This window comes from Temnothorax longispinosus, chromosome 2, assembly GCF_030848805.1.
Source record: "Temnothorax longispinosus isolate EJ_2023e chromosome 2, Tlon_JGU_v1, whole genome shotgun sequence".
Taxonomy (NCBI): Eukaryota; Metazoa; Arthropoda; class Insecta; order Hymenoptera; family Formicidae; genus Temnothorax; species Temnothorax longispinosus.
The window spans coordinates 3939270-3965748 of record NC_092359.1 but is presented as its reverse complement, the minus strand read 5'-3'; the positions used below and the strand labels follow the sequence as shown (position 1 = coordinate 3965748).

General features: G+C 37.6%; 1 protein-coding gene across 3 annotated transcripts in view; it reads left to right on the top strand.

Annotated features, from left to right (window-relative positions):
- Positions 1-26479, top strand: part of Tei (irregular chiasm C-roughest protein teiresias) — a 321127-nt gene that overhangs the window by 179782 nt on the left and 114866 nt on the right. For 2 of the 3 annotated variants that reach the window (XM_071769710.1, XM_071769712.1), the window contains 2 exons: positions 4203-4536; positions 5016-5251. In XM_071769710.1, the coding sequence (XP_071625811.1) occupies positions 4203-4536; positions 5016-5251 (570 nt within the window). The remainder of the gene's footprint in view (positions 1-4202; positions 4537-5015; positions 5252-26479) is intronic. The other variant, XM_071769711.1, reaches the window with a different exon arrangement.

Genomic DNA, 26479 nt, shown 5'->3' with positions numbered 1-26479 from the left:
ATGTATGTATACGTATATATATTGCATATAACTCTTTTCTAAGTCAAGAGAGAAAAGAATGGTAGAGGAAAATCTTTCACTGTTTAGTATCATCTATCATTATTAGGCGCGTTCAGCAGACCAAGCCGCTCAGTAGCAGTCGAACGTGCGTGGCTCTTACTTTTAGAACCAACCAATCAACGTAAAGTGTTGATAAGACGAACTCAACAGCTGTGTCTGCTGAACATTGTGTGATTAATAATTAATGCGCCGATACACTAGCAAAATGCAACTACAACTTCTTTTGAAATGGAATAAATTTTTTTATCGTAAATTCCTCTTATTATTTTACGAAAAAAGTATTAGAATAAGACAATCGAAAGGAATTTTTCTTACGGATATTTATAAAGGATAATGTATATTTGTGGAAAATTTTTTTCAGGAAATAATTTGAAAGAACGAATTACAACAGCTCAAATGGATTGATGCGTTATTTGAAAAAACATAAAAATTATAAATCAAAATACAGTAAGAAATTTTCCTTTGCCATTTTTTTCTATTGTGACTTAGAAAAGAGCTATAATCTAGCCCAGTTACTAGAATCATCTTGTGTATGTAATATACCGTTTTACACTCGTTTTATCGTACAAATGTAATAGAAAATTCGTAAGCTAAAAACTTCTATGCATCCTTGATAAGATCGTAATGGCGCTCGAGAGAGTATTCGCGCTTAAAGTATTCCTCGAGAGAAAAATTATCTAGAACTCCGGTCGCGCGACCGAGCCCAGCCGAGAGAGAAAGAGAAAGAGAGAGAGAGAGAGTAAGATTAGTGGTGTGATAACATAAAGTAGATAACAGCCAAAGAGAGAGGCGGGCGTTATTTCGCGTCCTTCGCGAAACTTGGCTCATGCGGCGCGTAGTATTTCGCGGCACGAAGCAGCACGAAGTTGCAGAGGTTGCCTCTCGGCCCTCTCGCCTCCATCCGGAACGTTCGACAAATCTAGTGCTTCGGGGATTCGAGGCGTTGCCTGTTGAAGTTTACCTGCTCCTCTTTCCAAATTATCGAAATTCCCATGGCGGATTCGTGTATTTCACCTTTGATGCGCGATGCGCGACGAGAGAATAGCCGGAATCCGGAATAGCGGCGCCGGCGGTACGTTGACAGCTCGGATGTGGTAACCTAACTCGCGGCGACGCGAGAGAAGGCCCGCGCATAGCGGAAAAGGAGTTTATCCGGTGACACGAGGTGACAAATCCTTTTAACCGCTTTATTGTCTCGCATTGTTGTTAATCGCGAATGTATCAACATTGTTACATTGCACGCAGGAAAGCGCAAATCGCGTCAATCGCGTGAATTCCGCTCAACCCCCTCATCGTTGGTGATTATTAATTCTGGCAGATGCGGATGAGAGGAGATAATTGACCGTGACATGTATGAAAAAGAAACCTTCGGTTGGTAAGATTTGATGGCTTAATTTGCTTATAAATTAACATAGAGTAGGTATCTATTTTGAAATTTTGTGTCGGCAATTTTGTGTTGAACGATATAATTGCGCTAACAAGTATCCTATAGCGCGTCAATTCTACTCTCTAATCAAAGCCTTATCGCCTAGGTCGTGTTCTCGACTAAATATAAGTACACGCGCCGTAAGATCGTTGCATCGTCCTATTCGCAACGTTCCTTTGAGAGGGCCTGGCGGTGTCAACGTATATTTCGCTTGGCCTCCACTTTCACTTTCTGCCATAGCGACGTGCTCAGATACAGATCGCGGTCTGTTGACATCTATTGATCATGACATGAATAATGAATGGATACACCGCTTGAATAATGCATGCATCAACGTCGAACAACATCCACTCGATAGCAGTGTATAACTAGCGGGGTATACTATTGGGAACGTTGATGAACAGAGGCCACTCGCTATTGGCCAGCACCATGAATGTCGCTACGTGACTGTAGGACGATATATTTTCTTTTGCGTCCAGTGCAACTAAAGCTAAAATCGAATCGAACGTTTTCGTGCTTGTCCTCGGAAATGATAAACATTTGATTTCAATTGTCGAGGCGTCACTCCCACCCCTGAATCGTTAAATTTTTGCACGAGGAACGTTCATCGTACGTTTACAATCGGATTTTATATAAATTCTTTGAAAAATTCATTTATCTTCATATTAAGCAGAGTGTATGAGAGAACTAGCAATTGATATAATTGCAGTGTGTATTGCGGAGTATTATATTTATTAAGAAAAAGACATTCAAATATTATTACATGAAATTTAGTATGGTCGTAAGTCGAATCACATTATTATGATAGATAATATTTTGAACTAAACTTGCTTTGTAGATGTGACATATATGAAAATAAGCTTTGGAAATAATTTGTCATTGCTAGATTGCGATTATTAAAATGCAGTTAGCATTTCGATTTTTTTTACATTCTAATGTCTAGCAATGAACGTTTTCTCGTGAAATTACATTTACTATGGTAACAAATCAATGATCATTTAATCGCAACGGAAATAAAATATGCTATAAACGCTTTCGCGTTTTTTCATTGTAAAGTTTCGCCTCTTCGTATTTCAGTTTAATAGTTCTCGAGAAATAAGGAGAACTTCGGTTGTCAGCTCGTCTTCTGCGGAATCTGCAGCTTTGCGAGGGCTTTATACGGCTAGTAAAGATAGAATCAGGGTCCTATTACTTACGGAGGATATATTTCGTTCTTCTCCATACTAATACTTTTCTCTTAACTTGTATATTTACGTTGCACATTAATGAAACAGAATTGCTAGCACTAAGTAGGAATCATTTAATTATCTACAATATCTTTACCACGGATAATATGAAGAAATAAATTTAAAGCTGTAATCAATCGCATCAATCGTATTTATTTAATATATTGCATACAATAATATACATTTTTATTTCTCGTTGCTATCGCTTTCAGCGTGCTTTATTTTTGAAAAACAATATACTTATGCATATATTTAGCTCAGGAAAAATTAAATCTCTCTGTGATATTGTAAGGATACTTGTTAAACTGCACGAAAGAACACAACAGAAACTCGTATAAAGAAGTGTAGAGGCTAACAGTAGCGCTAATAGAGGCTTAAAAGAATGGAGTGTGTGCTTTAGCCGTTAGGCAAGAGAGAACGTTAATGAAAAAGCCACCGTAGAATTGCCTTGTGGCATGCAAACAAGTTGGGCTGTCGGTCACCCTCAACTACTGGCTCGCTACAGAGGGATTGCGGGACTCGCGGCTGCAGGATGAGAAGGCGGGTCCCGGGAAGAGAGCTCTTAGTTGCGTTAGGTTAGGTAGTTGTAGCTATTTGCGGCTCATCGGAACCATAATTAGTTTTCCCCGTTGAAGTCTCGGTCGACCAAGCTCGATAGGCAGGCAGTTTTAGGCGAGGACGGCCAAGCGTGCGGAACGACGGCGGCGCCTGCTCGCCGCGCCGCGCCGCGCCGGATAGAAAGTGCCCTTCGCAACGACGTTCTTGTCGCGGCTTTATCAAATTCCAGGACCGCGCTAACTCGATCAAGTCTCAGTCTTCAGAATATTTACTTTCCGGTGAGGCGTAGAAGCGTGATGAAGGCGGACGACTAATCCTGTTCTGTTGTTTCGCCGTAACAAACGGCTAGACAATTTATTCGCCCTTTGAATTCGGGCAGCGCGTCGCTCTCTCTCCGGGCTTGCTTGTGAGTGTTTATGCAACAATGCGCAAAATAATACATTGCGTTTATTTAAACGCGTGTCTGCGCTTCTTGTCTTGGGATTCAATTTTCGAAGAACATCCATATTGCAAAAAAAAGCGTAAACTCTATCGATCGAGGGTTTTACGTATAATTACAGGAACTATTTAATTACATAACTTGACGTACAAGTACATTATATCCTAATTAATCTCCCTGTCCGTCCAGTTAATCAATCGTGGCCGGGTGTAAAACAGTTACAGCCGTTACAGGAGTACGTGGTAAATATCGATAATAGTTGAACTCGTGGTTGAAGCGTGATTTCTTGCCGGGAGGTCACGCGACGGTTTATCCAGAAATACTTAAAAATCGAGACACGCCGAAAATACTGATAATAACAAAAGCGCGATAAGGCGACGGGCTATAAAAAGCGCGAGGGAAGACTAACGAAAAATGCAATCACGGTAACTTTTTTTAACGGTGACCACGTCAGAGAGACTGACGCCATTATACCGCGTCGTTGTTGTTGCAGGCTCCGTGAACGAGGCTGGGGTTTTTGCGCTACGAGGCAGGCAGGAGGGTAGTCGGCGTGCCAGGCGAACTACCACCAGCACGACGAGCACGACGTCTGGCTCGACGTTGATACCTTTACCTGATGAAGTGGTACAACCCGCGGCCCTTTTGGCCCCCGAGGAGGAGTCATGGTCTACCAGTTCTTCCACCACGACCAACATTGCTCTATCCTCAGACATGGCCGACACGTCGTCCAATCCGCCGCTGGAGCTCGTAGTGAAGCCTCACAGTAAAGTCATCTTACCCTGCGAACTGGAAGGAAATTACTCGAGATTATTGCTGCCAGGAGCAAGGTAACACGCGTTCCCGCTTTCAGTCGATCTGCCAGTCGATTATGAATTGTTGAAATAACATTTTAGTTAAAATTGTCGAGAGCACGAAGTATATTTGAAAGTATTTTAAATATATATATCCGTCTGAGTGAGGAAGTATCGTGTTTAAATTTCAAATAAACGCGTAACATGATATGTAATCGATAATCTCCATTTTCTTCTTTTGTCTAACTAAAGTAATTATATCTTTTCTCAGCACATGTCTGTATAATAAAATTTTCTCTCATTATATTAACGCATATATTAATATCCGGTTCATTTTATAGCAACGATAACTTTCGCGTTGAATACGTCACGGTCAAATTATTCCCTTTACTGAAACAAAGTCGCTCTCTGTGATAGTAACGCGAGTACGGTTGAAGTCCCTTCGTCGCCCGAAGATCGGGCGTAACGAAGTTTGTTAGGTGAACTAATAATGCGGACGCTGCGCCCCTTGTCAGAAGTTACAGAATACGACCGGCGACATGGCTGCACGAGGGTAGTCCGGTGGATATGATCACGATAGACACGAGAACGGAGATGAGCGGAACCGGGCACCGGTACATCGGCGACTCGACAACCGCGCAATTGCACATAGATAACGTTAGATTAGAGGACGACGGTGTGTGGAGCTGCACGCTGGAGGACGACCGGGGGAAGATCCTTTTCGGCAAACCGGTGAAACTGGTCGTGCTCGGTGAGTGTCTTGCAATCTCCTTTCTGATGTTTAATCTTTTGAAGTCGAATTAACACCAAAAGTTGAGCTCTTTATGACAAATATCTTGAAAAATTGAATGCCGTTTTTTCTTCGTACTGCACTTACTTATCTATGTGCATTGTGTATAAAATATGATTATTATGATCACTGACCACTTCACTATTGCATAAATAATTTAATAAATAATTTAATAAATAAGTACATTCAATAAATAAATACTCCATTTGAATTATGAATTGTGTTGCACGATTGAAAGAAAATATCTCAGGCAACGCATATGTGAAATATTTGATGGAGTCATACAAAATTTACATGTAAAACGGTTTGAAATATACAATTATTTATCCGCGTGCGCATGACTTTCTATATATATACGATATTGATATATTAATTTATAATTTGTGCGATCGATATTACTCGAATATTTTTGACGTCTAACAATTAACTGAAACGATTGTGCTGATTTGATTTATAAATCGAAATAATGTTCTTTTTTTATATAATAACATGAAAATTTTTTACCTCGGCTTTACAAAAAAGTGGCGAATTTTCTGAATATAACGCATTTTTATGACTTTGAAAAAGTGAGATGTATGCGAATTTTTTTCAAAACGTGATTCTATCTTGCATAAAGCCTTTCAATTTCGCGCGAATGATTAAATTCTCGCAAAATTCCGACTGATAAAGTTTTTTAGGAATGTGCTAGATATATTTAGGAGCGATAACATACGAGAGAAAAATTTTTCCGCAGCGTATAATCGGGAGAAGGCAAACTTTTACTGTTCCCAACATTTTTCATTTTTACATTCCACATAATTCTTTCCTAAAAACTATCATTGCATTCAAATAATCAAAGACATTTATTATTTCAATTCTAAAAATAGTAAAATTTTATTCTCATAAAAGGATAAAAAGCATATAAATAGAGTTTTTATCGCTCGTCAATACGTCAATTTCTAAATATTTTTCTTCAAATATCCAATTTTTCTAAAAAAATATTTCTTCCTTTTTGATGTTTATACTTTGTCATGGTCTCTCTTAGCAGTATTTGATTTATCTATCTTATTTGTAGTACAGACTAGATACTGACTACAAGTAGAACTTGTAGTACTGATTAAAATTTGATTAATTAAAAATTATTATACAATATATTAAGTGACTTACTGCAACAAGAAACTTCTCGGCATTTCTTATCCTTGTTGCACCCAGGTTCAAGTAATATATAGGTATCGTAAAAGTGTTGCCGTTCTTAAGAATTTCTGGCAAGTAGGTCGGACCTCCAGAAATCGGAGGAAGAGACGTTTCAAGCTGCCTGAACCGCTGGTAATGGCAGAATTTATGCATATTAATTCGCACCACTTGGACCCGGCGCGGGCGCGGCGGTCGCATCACTACGACATGAATATGCATTCGGCCTAAAAGTTCGTCCTAAAACATTTTACCTTCCTTTTTTTTTTTTTTTTGTTCGCTAGACGGACGCGTCATTCGTTCTACCGGCTGCACTTGTCTCCGCAGCGAGGCGTACACGTTTACGCGCAGCAATCGCGGCACCGGTTGACGCGCGCGTGACGCTCTTCGAAAGCTCACGATCCTCCGACGGAATAAAAGCTTGCTTCGTGGCCTCTGCTCTCTCCGTTCCTGTTTTTAATATTCAACCGCCAAACAGAACGAAGAACACAGCGAGCTTTTATCTACCGTGCGGCGCGGTACGTTCGCTCGCGACGCGACGCGCGTGTGGTTGTACACTCTCTTCGCATGCATTTTTGTGCGTTCTTCTCTGTGCACCGCCTGATTATTCCTGGTTCACGTTGATGTTTATTTTTCGGTCCTCGCGCGCGAGCGCTTTGCACCGACAACGATTTTTACTGACGGCAGTGTTGTTTCTCGCGACTCCGCTTAGCACGGCACTTTTAAATGTTAACGTAGACCGAGATATTATCTACGTTATATAGAAAAATTTTTTTAATTTTAATATTTTTTTATGAAGCATTTTCAAACTATTTAAATAGACGAAAACGGTTTTTTGGCACTAATTTCTTGCGATCTATAAATATAAATTTCCACGTTGAGACTAATGAAAATGAGAAAGATGCAGAGGTTTGATAAATCTTTTGATAAATGAAATCTACTTGACGTTAACTAACAACTGTAAACATTATTTTGCCTGTTAGTATCTCGAAAAGTTTAATTCATGCATATATATAACTGGCTTATAAATAAACGCTCACGCAATATCGGGAAATGGATTTGGACTGCTTCGAAATAAATTCTGAAAACGTGACCAATTACTTTCTTTCACTTCCCGGCACTCCGACTTATTTCGCGTATCTCAATGAACTCCATCGACTTCATAAATCTCCGGATTTATATCTTCTCTATTGTGCCTTTCGCAAACCGGTCGGGTAAATACGAAAGAAGAGCGCTAAAAGTTGCCTGCCGCATGAAATATGGCACCGAAATCCGCGCGGCGCACGATAAGACGTTGAGTACACTTAACGTCTACCCTGGCGAAATCGAGAAAAACAAATCAACTCCGGGTGTTCCAACCCGGAAGCGCGCGTCCAGCACGCCAATGCGAGCACAGTAAGCTTTCATTGAAATGCAATAGCTTGTATTTCTTTCATACTTTGTTTTGTACATTGTACCTTGCCATACACTCCATCGCAAGATGAGAGATATACCGCGGTAGTTGTATATACGCTAACATCTACGAGTGTCGCAATAAACACACTAGATTTGATCTAACAAAAAATGCTTTAATTATTTAATTTTAAAATTATTTGTCTTATATATCATAGTTTCAGGCCGGTATTCATAGTCGAATCTTATATTCAAGACCATCTTAAGTACGATCTTAAGATGTCATTAACCAATCACAAAGCCGTATTAGCATCTTAAGACATTACTTAAGACGGTCTTAAAATAAGAACCGGCTATGAATACCGGCCTCAATCAATTTGTGAAAAATTAATAACATAATTATGATCTTATAATTTGGAGAAAAGTACTGACTAACAAAATAAATAAAAAGATAAATAAAAGTGTAATAAAAAACTAAATAACAGATATATGTAATAAATAACAATACATAAATTAATAATCAATAGTATGTTAATTTTATGCTTATTTTATTCTAACAATATTAAGATTATCGTGTCGGATATTGTTTCGGCTTTTAGGAGCTCTATCGATTATCAGAAAATTTGGGTCAATTTACGATAAATTTAATGGTGGTCGCAACGTCGGGCCGATGTGACACCTTTTGACAATAATTCCATAATGTACGTGGTACATGTTGATGATTATCATGTTTCTCCGGTTATCGAACTTAGCTTTAGCTATGTAACGCATATCGCATGTTGCTTATAGCTGCAACATAAAGCTATGAAAATGAGAAAATGTACAAACTCAATTTGTAACATAGAAATAATTTTCCGATATTTTCGTGCTCGCAATATTCAATTATAAATACATGGCATACTTTATTTATCAGTTTAAAACGGCACATTTCTATGCGATTAATATTGTCAAATGCATGTTGACAGAGTCATTATAATTTTGCAATTTATTACTGTTAATTTAAAATGCAGAGCATCAGATCGACGAAGAGCGTTAATCAAAATGCGTGACGATAAAAGGGATTACAGTGAACCAACAAATGTGAAATGCTGAAATAAAATACATACGCAAATAATAATAATTAGTGGATGTAATGTTAACAGAAATAACTTATAAAAGGTTATTTAGAAGAATTATAGAAGCAGATTAATGGAAAGCTGATTTTAATAGATTTTCTTTATTGTGCATGTTAAAAAGATTACATCAATACGAAGTTTTAAACCTATTTTTAATAGTAGATACTTCACAAGTAATCTCAATATCGTTGCGCATCTTTTATTTCGAAAACGACCCCTGGGTCGGTTCGGGGAAATGCATCTGAAAGGAGATAAAACGCGAACAAGTTTTTCTTTAGCGATAACATCATAAGGCATGTCCCGCGAAATCATCACCTCTACTTTTCACCGATCATTGGAAATTCAGCCGTTTTATCCTTCAGGCAAAGCGCGCGCACGAAGGAGGGGACACACGGGTAACGTCCGTCTGCGGCTGATAGGGATAGATTTGCCTAACGTTACCTGGGTGCTCGACGCCGAAATCCGCGAGCGAGAAAAAGTTGAGAATAATGCACGTTTTATGCGCGCGGTTGCCAGGTTCCTCGTATTTTACTCGACAAATAGACAGGGATGTTAAGGCGCTCGTCCTTAACCCGGACATTGGGCACACAGACTGTGGCTTCCTCAAGATTCATCTTCGAACCATCCACACACATACACTTGTGCAATCTTCTCTGCGCCTTTTCGAAACGTCTTTCGTACCCTCTTCCCTCCTACTGCGTTTTCATATTAAATCGAGATTCGGATTACGAATATAACGAACGTTTCTTTCGTGCATTTGCCATACCATTTTCTACTTCAATGCTAGTTATTTTTTGTATTTTATTCCTTTCGATCTCTTGTTAGCCTTCTTTGTATACGGTTCTTATATTCTCTCTTCTCTATTTCTTTTATATATATATATATATATATATATATATATATATATATAATATATTACGTAAACAATTTTGTTTATGTATTTTTATCTATTTTTGCATCAAAGTTTGCCCGCACACCAGTAATAAATATAGATTTTTCTGCATCTCCCACTTCCTCTTTTCTTCATTGCTTTCTTCGTATTTTTCTCTTTTCCTCTCTTAAAGGGAATTCAATTTACTGCCATCCTTTCCTGTTTGCGCGTGTTGTGGAAAGATCTGACGTCCACATTTAGCAGTTTACCGGCACTTGCAATCGTTATCACTCGATCTTTTCGATTTTTCATTTAACTCTCCATCGTGTCTCCCTACCCTCGTAATCTTTCGCTGCTTCTCTCTCTCTCTCATTTTTTTGCCTTTTATCTTTCGCTTTTCCTGCGAGCTACCACTCTATAAAGCTGACAAGATCGGTATAAGGTACAGAGAAATCTTGTTGGTCTGGCGCGAACAGAGGGCATTCCACTGTCTGACCAATATCGAACTACTCCCCTTTTGGCTGACTATATACGCGTGTCTCTCTACTGTTGCCGGCCAATGGCGGAACTCCATCGGTATACATATAGAGCTACGTCAACGAAATTCGTGGCATTCCACTCTCTCGTATCGTCTTTCGATTGCGCTCGACATCGCGGCGCTTTTTGATTCATGTACATATCGATACCGTTGCTGCCTCGAGCATGTTCGACCTCGATGCGATTCGAGGAAATTGAGATCCTTGTCACAATGTTTTACGATTCTTTCTTTAAAAAATTATGTCCTTAAGCATCGATGAAACAGTAAAGTTTATTCGGAAATTCTTGCCATTCTACGCACGTGCACAGTGCACACAATTTATATGTATGTCATTGCTATTCTAGAAAGATTAATTACTTTATTTTGTACATACAACTTTATTAATTTATTATCAACATTATATGGCTTAGTATATAAAAAATTGCTGTATTTTAATTCATTTTATATTTAAAAGAATTATTACTATTTTAATGGCTTAGTTAAAAAAAAATTTATTGTATATTTTAAAAAATGCACGAATGCAAAAACAATTAAAAAATAAGACACCTAGAACGACCTGAATATTTCAATTAAATTTATTTCTATGCTTCTGTGACAACAACTTATTATTTGTCATTTTTAGGAGGGCAATTATCATGCTCATTATTTTCTCGCGTGCGCGATAGCATTCGAAAGTCGAAAGTGCATGGTTGACTCATTCGTCTCTTTCCCCCTTTTTTTGGCGTGCACTTTACTGCCATGCGACAAAAGGAAGAGTTTGCCAAAGAGACCAGCGTTGCTCATTGTCTCTATCGTTGTCATCGTTCAAAAGAGCGGAAACAGCCGCGCTGCCTGAGTGCAAACCCGCGTGTCGTGAATAGGACGGAGGACGTTTACACGACGTTCGTAACGGTACAGAGGTCATAATAGCAAGGCGTACGTGTGTAAAACACACCGGCCGCGTGCAGCTCCGTGTACAAGTTTCAGACGTGGGGGATTGTCTCTTCGCGATTGAAAAAAGAAACGTCAAATTGACTGCTGCAGCGATTGCACGCTGTCACTTTGTACGTCGCACGCATAAACGAGAACTGTCACGCGGTCTTTTTGTCATTCACTCAACAATCGGTCGCGAATGTGTGCGTTGACGCGATTTATTCGTGACTTTGTCAGCAGGCTGGAACGATTAATTAATTTTCGGTAATTTAAATGTAATTGTCGAACGTGAAGGTACTCAAAGCTGTTAAATAAAATCAGTAATGCCCGGTAGCACGCGTGCGCGCGAAAATAATTGAGTTTACTAACGTTGCGTGCTGTTAAAGTACTCTCATTAAATCCATCATCACTGTTTGTGATTTATTACATGTTATTTATGATTGATTAGAAGTAACGGCAATGCGTTCGGAAAATGCATCAGTCAAAAGCTCTTTTATGATTCTGTTGTGCTTCCACTTCATTGTGTGATAAAGTGGAGTCGCAGCAAATATGTCATCCTGATTGTTATATTCTAATTGTTGCTATCTCAATCGATTTTGAATGATACGAGATACGAGCAAAATGTTGCTTGTCATAAGAAAATATTTGAATTTGTGAATATAAAATTATCTTTATTAATATTCGCTTCTGCATGATATGTGAAGTGAACAAATTTGATAATATATTATTTATATTATTATATAAATAATTTATTTGTTTTCAGAAGTATAATTTATTCGTCAATATGTAATATACTATAATTATATGTAAATATCTCTTTTATTCTACATTATTTTCCGCATGTCACAGTATAATATTTACATATTTTGTAATTAATTGTTTTATAATTAATCGTTTAAGATTTGTAATTATATTCATCATAAGACCACCGTTATTATGTGGAAGTTAAGTTGTGTAATACATTGCGGTAAATATTTTAATAATAACCAGTAATTGCTTCCATTATATAATGCTTCGAGTTTGCGTTTTAATAAAGTGAATTTAGCGCGATCTGCAAGTAGGATTCGCAAAATTTGATGCAAATGCTATTCGCGAATAATTCGCTATGTCGAGTTACGTGCTCTCGTAACTCTCCATACAGGCTCAACGCCTTTACACTCAAGTGCAACGTTAATATGCTCTCTCTCGTACGTACGAGTCCGTACGAGCCAGTGCGCGATGTGCGACTCGTACGCACACTTAGACAATCATTGTTCCAGACCGATAGAACAAGGGGACAGTGGGTACCGGGGCATTAGCGCAGGTGGAGTAAATTAGCGCATCAAAGCCCAGCGCCATACTACATTGCCCAGTGATTATTGACGCGAGCCGAGTATTGGCCACTAACTACCCATTGAGTAGCTGAAGGTTGCCTCGTAATTAATGGAACAGTCAATGGGGTATCCCCGAGCTGTCGCCGCATCGTGATGTAACGTTCACGTTGCTTTCTGATGTATCTCCAGCGAAACGCGAATTTTTACTCCACCCGTAATGGCACTTTATTTCGAAACCATTTCAAAAGAGTGGTGGCTCACCAATTACAAAAATTTTATTAAAATTGGTACAGCTCAGCTCATGTTATCTACAACTCGTTGTGTGTATGTTTGTGTGTGTGTGTGTATTTCATAATTAATAAAACTCTGCTGCACCGTTATTTCAATTAGGACATACAGTTATTACATATTAATAAAAAAAAAATGGACGTAAATAATAATTAATGAAATAACATATTTTATTAACAATATTAATTATTGGCTTATTGATCACTGTATCTTGTATCTGCATGCGACGAACGAATCTTTTTTTTTTTACTGACTTTGACAATCGAGATTTACGAGGCGTTGAAACTAGGTATATGTAAATGCACTGTTGTCCATTTATCTCGCGCTGGTGTTCTTGCGAGTAGCAGATTGATCGGTGTAAATTGCATACGCATTATGCACCAGGTAATTGCCCATTTATCTCGAAAGACTGGTTTACAATCACGTCGCGATACGTGTATATAGGTAGATAATGTATCCGAAGACCAGCGCTGTGTGTCTTGTGATTTATGTAGTGCAAAAGAGCAGTCGTGTTAATCGTGTAATTAAGTTAGCCACTGATTTGGCGTTCTAGCTCTCTCGTGACATATCACATTTTCAACGACAACGTTCCAAAGTTTGAATTTCAAATGCAATTAATGCCGAATTAAATACTATGCTAATTTCTCCGTGCATTTTATATATAATGGCCCAGCGCGTAATGCGGGATTTCAATATATGATACGCAATATCGGCTTTTTTCATTAGCTTATTCGACAGAATTAAAACAGAAATTAATTATTAATCGTCAACGAATAGGAATGCAATTACATTATAATTGCCTTTTAATGCAAGAAATGTGTCTTTGAAATTATTACATTTTTCGTGTTCTTATGATACATCTGTCTCTCACTGTATTTTTTTGTGAGATCGTTTGAAAACCGATTAAATATCGAATATCGAATAATCATACTGACGATTGAACGACTTTAAAGTATACAAGTATACATATACATATACATATAGGCGAGAATTAAAGAAAGCTATCTTAAAAGCTGCCTTTTCGTTCTTCTCTTTTTTTTTTTTGCTTTTTTTTATTTTTCTTTTCTCTCTCTTTCTCTCTCTCTCTCTCTCTCTCTCTCTCTCTCTCTCTCTCTCTTTTCTCTCGCTCTTCCGCCCCCCCTCTCTCTCTCTCCACTATCTCATCGAACATATTCGAGTGTGTGCGTGACGTGGATGTGTCGGTAGTCCGTATTGAAGTGGAGTGGTAAGTCAATAACCCCGAGCTTCCGAGCGGCGGTGCACTCGAAGGGCTGTCAGTCGAACCGAAAGCTCTCCTGGCTTTACGACGTTATCGTCCGTGTGCATTTAGCGTCGGTCAGCGATATGCGACGGCCACTGTTTCCGGTGTTAAAGAAAGTGCACTTTGGCCCGTGCAACGCGCTAGTTGCCACGAGCGCGACGCGATTAACGATCTGCAATGAAAAGCGCCTCTGTCGCGGAAACGCTTGTTGAGCAAGCGCTTTTCCTACCAGCGCGCAGTTAGATCTCTGTGTCGAATCATATTATTTTTATATTCTCCGTTGATTTGCCACCATTGAATATGTAAAATCAACGATTCATGTCCATTTTTATCAGTGTAGATTAACTTTGATCTCGGTTTAACTTACTTTTTATCTTTTTCTAGTTTTAAGAGTCTAGTTCTTAGAGATTAAAGTTAATCCGTATTAATAAAAATGGACGTTAATCGTTTATCTGTCGTTTTCGCAATTCAACTTCAATTGTGGTATAATCAAGTCTTGTAAACTTTTTCTAATTTCGCTTTTACAATTTATTTCAGCATTATAATGCATATTGTATTGTAGTTATCGTCATAACTACATGTGTACTTATTGCATATCCTTATGTATTATGGTAAAAAGTGTTGGTGCGCTCAAATAATCTTGTTTCTTCTCTATTAGATTATACTGAAATCCGATACATTGAAGTTCGATACAATCGTTACACTTAATATTTCGTGACGCTGTAAGTCTGCCGAAGTCGATAACAAGATTTATCAAGACGTAGGATAATGCGTCTTGATCTTTTGAGCCCAGTTTACTGCACCTTCTTGGAAATAAATGGTTTATACTGGCTTCGTTGACTCGCTTCATCCGGCAACTTAATTAATCGCTCGCGCATTGTGCGTCCGCTCTCATGGTGATTCTGGGAACGGGCTTGCACCGCAATACACATGCCATTGTTCTGTTTTCTGGCCTGCTAGGAACGCGATAATTAGTTGGCTAGGACTGGTCGTTCGGCTGCTTGTTCAGTTGCCGCGCAAACAGCTGCGGAACAATCTCTGGTGTTCGATAGGATTTAATGATGAAGCAAGACCGCAATCCCATTCGTGATCTCTCGACCGTGCATATTTGTTTCACGATGTGTGATGGTAACGCGGCCAAGTTAATCTACATTCTCCAGCCCGCATTCTCCTTTTCTCATAAATCAAATGACAAATCTTGCGAATTAAATGTTAAATTTTCAAAAGTTTAATTCTAAATGAGCATAATAATTAGGTAAACTACGAAAGATTTTAAAATGACATATTTAAATGTAATTCATAAAATAGCTTACATTTATTTGTTTTTTTATTTTTTAACTTAATTTACATTATTAGATAAAATAATTGTTTACAATTAGATAAAACTTTGTGATAAACTTTTTTATACTACGAATTTTTTCTTTTTCTTTCTTACTTTTAATGAAAATGTTTCTTTGTCGATTTTCGGAGATTTTGTTGAAAAGGGGATGAAGATAAGAACAACTGAAATTGTGTGTACTCAAATTTTTATAGAAGTTCTTGTACATTTTTAAGGTGCATAACGACAGGAAGCATTATTTGAAACGTTATTCATTCTCAGCATACTTGCTTTCAAAAAGATAAAAAATATACTTTTTGTACATTCTCGTGTTCGAGGTATAGTAAATATTTTTCGCTCGAAGGTTAAAGGAAAAAGAAACGCCGTCAAATTATATCTCCGCTGTTTCCTGGTGTTTAATTTTAAGAAGCAAGAAAATCTCAGCGCTTTTGTGGTACTCAACGCCCGTGCTTATGCGACTCATTCCTATATGTGAGGTTTATACTTTATAAGTTGATAACGGGGCTCAGTGGTGATGTCGGTTTTATACGACGGATTCAATATAACGTTCGCCAGTATCTTTTTTCGCGCATTTATTTAAGTTTATGAGGCTATTTTATGTTGAAAATTCGTTCAGATGTAGTTTTTGTCTAAAATAGAACCTCATATTAGGTTTATTGTTCATAATATATATTCTTTCTATTTTGAAATTCCAAAACAATTAGATATATGTTGATGTATAGATATACATATTATATCGTATATTTCTATCACTCGATAAATAAGCCATGTATAAAATTTTAAACACAGACAAAAGCAAAATGTGCAATGAAAATTTGAAATGAGGAACGAATATTATGAGATTTTATTACTGATGTGAAACAGCTTATAAATTAAACCGTATAAAGTCTCGTTATCCAAAAGCATCTTCCAATCGAGCTTTTTTATGCGAAAAATGTTATTGAAAGAGTTTGTTTCTTCGTATTGGGAAACATTTCATCGAAGTATCAAAGTACTTTGACGAAATACAAATAGATACGTTTATTCCGATTTTAACGATATTCAATCGTATTTCATATTCAGACAATTTCAACAACGACAGTTTCTTATAATCATATTGTTCGTAACAATAAGTTTCGTTCAATTTTACCAATCGCATTAATATTATCAGTATTTGAAAGATGGCGCATATATGAGTAACGCTCTTTAAAGCTTTCTCCTCCGTAGAACCGCAGCACGCGTTGAGCTTAAAAAGGGTGCCCATACAGATGAGAGCGTATTGAAAAGTCGAGAAACCAATTCGAGCGACATAGATCCAAAGCTACCTCTGGTATTGAGTATCTATTCAATCGGTCCCCACGGATCTGATTTCCGTTTATTACCACGTTGCTCGAGCAGTATCACACATCTTCAGTTAAGCGAAAAATCGAAGTGGATATGAAAGTAAAAACAATTTTACGGCTGCATTTCATCTGAAAATTTGTTTGATATACGTGTATATTAATATATTAATTCGCAAACAAATTGGTTTTCGCGTATTGCCAGTTCGTCATTTTTTCCCTCAGATACTTTGTATCTTATAACTTTTATATGTGTACACTGATCTCCTCTACCTTCTCTTAAAATCTACGTTTTATAATTCTTTAACTAATAATTTATATGTACTTTACTGCGTAATATCTATTTTCTAATTAAATATAATTACAATTACATAAAATAACGTAGTATGTGTACGCGAGATAAATTATCCTTTATACGAAAATATGAATAATGAGTTTCATAAAAATTTGGAAAAGACTTTAGTTAGATAATATATTACAGCATTGGAAATGCGTCTCTCTCACGCAGGAATTTTCACGAATAGATAAGAAAACTGATGTATTGTGTACTAGTGGAGAGCAGCGGAATCCCATTGACGTATTTCCGTTGTGGGAGTTTGGCGTGAAATCCTCAATACACATGCAACGTGTGAATGAAATACAGAATGAACGTGACGCTAGTTTCGTTTTGATTCGATTCGAAAAATTGACAGAAATAGCGCATTGCTATTTAATTATTACAATTTGAATTAACAGAACTTCCTTGTTATCTCGACACTCAAAAATAGTGCTCAAGTTATTGCAATTTTGCAATAATTACTATTTTATTTCGAGAGATACAATTGAAAAACATCTCTTTTCCGAAAATAAACCATTCTAAAATAATCGTATTTATAAGATAAATTATATAGAAACGGAAATGTTAAATTATTCAAATGCTGTTTGATATTAATAGAAAGTTGATATAATGCACGAAATCTGTCTAGAAAAAGTAATGAGACTCATTCTGTAAAAATATTTACTATAAACTTATTTATAAACTTAATTACAAATTAACTTTATCTCTTTCAAAATAATTCCGTTGGAAAGCCATCGACGGAAACGTTGTTTCCACTTCTGGAAATAGTGCTGAAAGTCTTCAGCTGACACAGCCTTTAGTTGGTCCGTCACGACCTTTTGAATGTTGTCAACAGTTCTAAAATGGTGACCACGGAGTTAAGATATGATTTTTGGGAACCGAAAATAATCATATGGACTCACAAATCAAGGGAGTAAGGGGGCTGTGGTTCCACAAGAATATCCGTTATGGCTAAAGATTTGTTCACAAAAAATGTACAAATTTTCTGCATGCCCAAGTCCTCAGTCAGAATATTATAAATAGTCTGGTGGTTTAAATTTAATTCATTACCAATCATTTTCACCGTCAAACGTCGATCAGATCTGATAATGCTTCCTTTGTCACATTTTCTCAATTCGTGCAGTGCTTGGTCGTCCAGAACGGGATTTACCTTTCACAGTTCCACGGCCACTCAAAACTGCCTTGTAATATTTAAAAATCTGTGTCCGGGTTAGAACTTGATCTCTGTTTTAACTTATTGTTAAATGTTTCCGTCGCGTTGTTTTCAAGTTTGACACATAATTTGATCATGTAACGCTGCTCGATATTCTTGTGTTCCATTTTCGGGACGCGTCACCAAAACATACAGTTACACAAATGTTTGTAGAATCATACGCGTTGACGTTAGTCGACTTTATCAAGTCGAAACTTGTACTGAAGGGTAGAGCAGAAATGTTGGTTGATGCAGTCTTGGTTTTATAGTGTTGTTGGTTCTTGAGAAAAAAATTTAAGTCTTATTACTGTTTAGACATACCTCGTATTAGTAGCTATTCTGAACATTTTTACTGTCGTATCAAGATGTGAGATATTTTTTTGGATCCAACATAATTTCGATTATTTATGGCTAGAGTATAATATGACATCTGATTGATATTTAATAAAGATTTCATGACGTCTTCTCGCTTCTTGTCTATACAGATTGATGAAAAATTAATTTTATTTAACTATAAATAGCATTTGCCACATGCTATAACTTTCTAATAAAGCATTTTGAGAGATCTATGTTTATATAACATTTTTTTCTTATTTCTACTCATAGAATATTCTACTAAAGTTTGTCCGGAAAAACTTGGGATACCCTATATATTGTTTACTTTATACTTATAATGCATTACCTAATAATCAAATAACTCATACTATTTCATATCAGAGGGAATTTTTGTTATATATATATATATTTTTTTTTTTTATAAAAATGTAAATTGTAAAGCATACCTGTCGTGATCTCGGTTGAACATAGTTTTTACTTTTTTTGACATTTTGTAACAATAAAATAATTTAATGCAATTAATTTTATTGTGTAAATAATTTATTTTTTCAGAATGTAATATAAGTTTCCTGCAGCTAATATATACGCGCAGCCATTTATATTTTTCTGACGGGCTAAAGAAGCTATTGGTTGGGTGAAATATAGAATTTTTGGAGAGATGTTACTCTCTCTTTCTTTTTCGAAACATCTGTCACGAGTCTAAGTTTATACACGTACGCGTTTGTGTATATACGTGTGCACGATCCGCAGAAATTATGACATAAATCACACATCCTTCCATCCCCAAACACCCGCGTCTTTCTCCCACTATCGCGCAGCCAATTGTCGATTTTTCTCAGCGTCGTAGAACTCGCACCCCATCAATAAGATCGCTCTCAAAGAGATTTGCCAGCGGCGAGCGATGGATGGAACGCGATGGATGATAAATATAGGGCGGCGCCAGGGATAGGGGGATGCGTATAAAGCACTGAAAAATTGACACCACCCAGCCGAGGTAACGAGCGATCTCTCCGAAGTATATAACGTCAGTCGTTAGGAGATTTCGTCCTTTCGCCCATCTCTCCGCTTCGTCTTCACGCTCTCTTCCCTTGTCGGCTCTTCTTACCATCTCTCGTAACATCTCTCCTAGTCACACACACCTCGCACCCTCTTCGTTTTATTGCGAGTACGTGAGAGATTAGTGGATTAACCGCGTGCAAAGCATTGCTGATTAAAGCCTACAAGAAGCATTTCTGGATGTAGGGACGTTCATCGTCTTACTCTCAGGAGGAAACTTACTTTCTATCGCAATATTTGTTTGTAAGTGTACGAGCGAGCGAGCGAGCGAGCGAGAGAGAGAGAGAGAGAGAGAGAGAGAGAGAGAGAGAGAGAGAGAGAGAGAGAGAGAGAGAGAGAGAGAGAGAGAGAGAGAGAGAGAGAGAGAGAGAGAGAGAGAGAGAGAGATGCATGTTCAATTATTCGGATAATTTAAAGTGACTTTTAATATTACTATGTCGAACAATCGTAAAACAAAATCTAAAATCAAAAGTGATTGCGATAAGAGAGATAAGATCGATGATTTTTTTCGTTATAAGAAACAATCGTTCATTCTGTTACTTTATCAATGCACAAGTGGAAACTCGTAACAAAGAACGTGCTCATTCACGCAATCGTTATTGACAGCGAGAGGTAGTCTTGCTTTTCTGCAATAAGAGTCTAGATACTCAGAGGCAAGATCTTTATTAACTTTCCAGTTGGATCGACACGCAAAGTATATTTTTCCGTATCCGACGCGCTGCATGGATAAGATAAAACAGGTGGGATAAAACCACTTTCAATTTTCCCTTAATACCGAGGATAGAGTCTCGTGTATCTCGAGTTACAGGCAAAGGCAGAGTGTGATTGCCACTGGAGCCTCAGTAGTAAAGGAAAATCATTTCACGCTCCACTTGTCTCGTTGCTTCCCGTCTTACTAAGGATAGATCGTTTCGCGTCTCGTTAGCATCCTGTTCCCCACGGAAATACTTTACTGTGATGAATAACTGTTTGCCGTATTCATGTGCATCGGTACATTTTTTAATACCACGCGCATTCTGATAGCATCTTTAACGCCAGGTTAATTCCTACAGTTTTTAATATATTATGAACATAACAAAACATTAAGAAAATGAAAAGAAAGATTTATTTTACTATATTTTACTATATTATATATTCTTATGTGGAGTCATTTTTTTTTTCGTGTAATGCTGTGTATATTGAATCGCCCTATCTTTGTATAACATGCTAATTACTGCCAGAATTAAAACTCTAACGTCATTATCGTTCGAGGAAGATTACTTCCGGATCTCTCTTGACTTTTCGGTCCCGCGTACCTTAATGCCGGGGGAATAAATGCGCTTCGCGTATCTCGATGGGCGTCGCGCGAAGGCGACGTAGTAACCCGGACTGGTAAAGGAAAATCATTTCACGCCCGACTTGGCGGCTCCTGTCCTGGCGGGAGTAGTCGATCGTTTCGCGTCTCGTTAGCATCTCATCCATCGCCCGTGTCTGCCTGCCTGTCGACCGCCGGCGGGCAAAATTTCGCAGCGCAGCGCAGCGCCGTGCCGTGCCGTTCCCTCGGGCACGCTCCTCCTCTTCTCCTCGTCACCTCTCTTCTCCCATTCTCATCCATTCACGATCTATCGAGAGAATCCGAGATTTCCTCTGAGGAAATGTGTGCGAAACTAGCGCGACGAGATAAAAGCGCGTCGGGCGCGAACGTGTCAACGATAGCTAAGCTAGGCCTCTTCGCCGACGAACGTTGATTGGGTAGTCGTGGTGCCATTCGAATACGGCTTATTTGTCGCCGAATCGGATGCGAGCGAATAAGTCGCTTTAAATAACGGGCCGATAGGCGAGCGGATGTCTGCATTTATTCGGTAACTTCGCGAAATTTCTTTTGCCCATCTTGAAATATGCGTGCGAGATGTCCCTATGAAATACAGCGGTGTAAGGCAGTGGAAAGTCGTCTGTTATAGTTGCGTAATTTTGATTAACGCGTGCTGCGTTTCGCGAAGTATTACAGAATGTGATCTCTGATATATCTTCATCATTACACATTTGCAATTATAGTAGAGTCTTATTGAAATTGAATTTTTTCTTTAGACAGTAATATTGAGAACTTTAACATGCTATAAATTCTATTTAATACAGAAAATAGTTTTTTTGTATAATAAAAACGATTTATTTGATATATATATATATATATATATATATAATATATATATATTTTTTTTATTTTATATAAATTTTGATATTCACAAATATTTATTATATTGCAATAGTGTTACATTTATCGTGTTTATTTACAATACTATATGCATTTTCCATCTTTCTTTTCTCAGTCATCTTCATTAAATGAGTTTTATTTAAACAACGCTTCTCTCCAGTTAATGGTGATACCATGTTTAACACTTTTTATACAGTAAATTCATCGATATCCTTAAAATTTTAAACATGTATATGGCAATGTTTCATAGTCAAGAGACTGTCGGGGGACTTATACGTCGATACATAAGCTCGGAATTTATTCACGATTCTTCGATATACTTGGCGGAAAGTATTCTCGCAAAGTAATCCACGTCGGGGCAAAAGGTAATTTAGTACTTGTTTTAAGTCAGGCACGACGAACATTTTCCCGGGGTACAATAGAGAACTCTGCGTTGGACTTTTATCGTGCGCGCGTTAAAGCGACGAAGTTAGCCTCGAGCCGATATAGCCGGCAATCTCTGCTTTATAAGAAGCAACATTTCTTTCGTATGCTTTCCCCGCCGGGGGTATTTGCATTTTAAAAGAATCATTCCCTATCCCATTCAGCCAACGTGCTGGATAGACCCCTTGAAAAATTCGAGACTGTCGGGCTGGATGTCAGACCACCCCTCACGTCGGTTCACTGTAATTTGTGGCGTCCGTGATAAAATCTCGACGAGTCTACCAGACGAGGCGAGGGTCACACCAGACACGTTCCAATCATCAACCGCATTGTGAAAAAATAATACGAGCTGTGCAAGGGAAATAACTGGTGTGACCGCCGATCTCATTAAATGGGCTGTAATTAACAGGGATTTTATCGCGGTATATTAATGCGCAATTAGTAGGAAACAAGAGCAAGATTTCAACTCTTAACTTTTGCTCAGCTAGTTGGAGAAGTTTGGATGACCTTTCGTAATATCTTTTTCCAAAAAATTGAATCAAGTTTAAATGATATAAAATGCAGCTCACTCACTTAATATTTATTCTAGATTTATTATTACAAAAAAATATTCTTTTTTTACTCACAATTAAGTCGTTTTGTTTATTTCGCTGTTTTCATCACTTTGCAAATTGGTCATTCTTTACACCTTCGGATACATATAAACGAATAATTTCTTAATCACTATGTTAATGATGTAATGAATAGAATAAAATTTTAATATTTTTTTTCCTTCAGCGAATTTATGTATTTGTATTTATTATAGGCATTATACAAGAGTGACAATTCTAAATCGCTTTATATATTCGTCTGTGATCCTTAAACTGATGTTCAAACAAAAATATGAATTTTATAGGACCCGTTGTGAGGAAATACAATGTACTCGCCAGTTTCGCATAAACTGTTTTGGCCGTTCAAAGAATTTGCAAGCGGCCGTTTTCCATATCAAAGGAGTGCAGATGCCGTACCAATTTTGCCTACAACCACGTCCGATCGCTCGCGGGTTTTCCCATGTTCGTAATGAAACATTAGACGGCCCTTTTTTGTACCTGCGCTTCCATTAGCTTTATATATCAATTAGCGGATCGTATAAAAGTTAATTGGCGTTTCAAGGGCGGAATAATTTTTTTCCACGTTCCCCATTCACGCCGCCATTTGCGAAAGTCGGACGTTCATGGCCGCGGGCGAGAGACAGGAAAAGGGTGACTAAGTAGTCCAATAACGGTAGGGCTTTGCGTTTCATAGCTCACGGTCGGAAGCCAGCCGTTGTAGGAGGAATTTCAGGCCGTCTCGGGCCGAAGGGGATGTTCAAAGACCGTAGAACGGTAAAGTGAAATATGGCGAATTTGCCTTGGAAATTATTGCGATAAGTCTGAGTGGCACTTAGGGGTTCCAATTACACACGCGGGCGTTATCGCGACGCGTGACGAAATCTGAGTTTGGACGTACCACTCGCCATTGTGCGGAGCGTCGTTACTTCTCGGTGATTCTCGTCGGTGTCGCGTTCGACGATCGGTGAATTCTCCAAGAGAGGAGATATATCTCGACGATGCGACGGATACACGAAAAGGACGTGCATGGAAATGGCAGCTGACGAACCAACGAGATCCGTGAATATCGCATCAGCAACGAAACTTGCTCGCGACATGAGCATTGAATTTTTGGGGGAAAAAAACGAATAGAAAAATAAATAGATTGTAGGTAGATTCGGGAATCGCAAATAAATTTGTGATTTGATCTAATAGAAACCGCACGGCTGTGATAATTGAATTGTAATAATTGACGTCTCAGCTGCATGCGCTAAGAGAAAGCGAAATTAAATCCCGCAGTATACGTAAATAATTCAAATTGTGACTAAACTTGTTGCGAATGAATCTGGTCTTATTTACATATTTCCATCGCTATGAAACATGCAACTCTCTCTCTGTCTCTCTATTTCCTTCCTTCTCTTTCCCTCCCTCGCTCTCTCCCCGCTCTCTCATGTATCGCTTCCAATACACGATATTATCTATCTATCGATTATGTAAACAGATTGCTTGCAATTGTGATATCGTAATGGAATCGTTCATCGACACATTTCCGAGTTAATCAGCGTCAGTTCAGTTTAACTTATTGTAAATTGTCTTAATCCGATAACTTTGGAATTGCGAAATGTCAAACTCAGCGAAAAGAATCGTGAACGTCACAAATGATTAGTCTGCATCAATGATTCAGACCTTTTTCCATTTTTCGCGTTATAATATGCTACATTGCTACATGATTTTGTCGATAACGCGTAGCAAGCACACGTAGGTTTGATCAAATTATAATTCTTATTGTGTGACTCGTCTCGCGTTGAAATAGAAATCTCGTATTGTACAAAGAGTTAAGGATAAAAATAAATCAGATTATAATGACAGATTGCCGGGCTTTCGCCAGAGAAAGATGTATCAGTGACGCTCGCCAAGATTCATCATTGAATTTTTCGTACGCGAAGACGTAAGAGCTTAGCGTTCCGAGAGCACAATCGGATACATGACACAGTTCCGATTAATGTAGACAAAAAGTAGGACGTCTGTTCCACGAGAACTCGTTTTCCTTCGAGTATTCACTGTTTGAGTATGTGCACCTGTTGCGCATTTGTTGCGCACGGCGAAACGCAGCGGATTATTCTTTTTGGCGGCGCGTATCACCGCGTCAAACATCAAGCATTCGTATGCAAACGTACTTCACTCGCGTGCAACGACTTCTAAGCACGCACTGCTACGAGATTTAACTTACGATCGTGGGAGTCACTAACAATCTCCATTACGTTTTACATCTTTCTTATAAATACGGTAAAAAATCACGAACGAACCAATTATAAAATTAATTCAATTAATAATGAATATCGTAACATTTCCTGATAATATGCATATAAAATTTATATTGGTATTATATCTCTCTAAATCTGAATTAGTGAATAGTCACTGATTCAGCAGTACTATTCACTGATTCAGATTTAGAGAGTATATATTATATATATTTTAAAATAAAATTAATTTGATACACTTCATGGATATAGACAATATAAAAGAAAATTACATTTTTATTAATGGTATATATTAAATTAAATAGAATTATTTTATAAGAGTAACAAACGATATTACTTCAGTAATATTGTTATCTATAGCTTTTTTTAATAAAAAAAAGTAATTTAACTGAATAAGAGAACATTCACGTTAAATATAGTCAATGTAAGTTATAATTTTATATTTCGTATTTCAGTAAATATACGATGAATACATGCAAGTGTATGATGCATGAAAAGGAAATAGAAATATTTAAAAAGCAAAATTTAATATTTGGTATTTTATTTAGGAAAGCTGAAATATATTCATTATTACAAACAAAAAAGTATGTCATATAGTTGTTATATAATTCCGGAAATCTCTCTTTCTCTCTCTCTCTCTCTCTCTCTCTCTATATATATATATATATATATATATATATATACATATATATATATATATATAATTTTTATTCAATATATTACGGATATTATTAGATGAATGTTATTAAGCATTATTGATTTCATTCTGCTACGATTTTTTATCGTTGAATCTTAGTCTCTTAAACAAGCCGTCGATGGTTAATAACGAGCGATCGTTTACCGTCTACACCTTTCCACGCCAGAAAGGGTTGACGGTGTAATATACCGAAAGTGTACCGTCAGCTCAGATTAATGGCGGGTCCTAAATGTTTTCGACGGCGTGAGTTCATCAAATGGGAAACGTCGAACACGCGCACCGAAAGGTACGAGGATAGCTTATGGTCCGGGATTCTCCTACGATCCGCAAAAAGTGAGCAAGCGAAGGAAGGAGCTAATCTTTCCGCATCAAATACAGCGCCAACGAAGAGAATCGCGTGAACGGTAAAGTCGATTGAACGCAGTGATGCGTGCGAGCTTGATTCTACGAGAAGTTTTTCTCCGGCGGGAAGTCTTACGTATTTATCGGCCGTTTCTTATTACACATCGCGTGCGGGATTGTATGATATATGATTATATTCTTCGACTTATATGTTTAATTAAATTAAATGTCAACTGACATTCTTATATGGTTTAGTTACTCTAAATA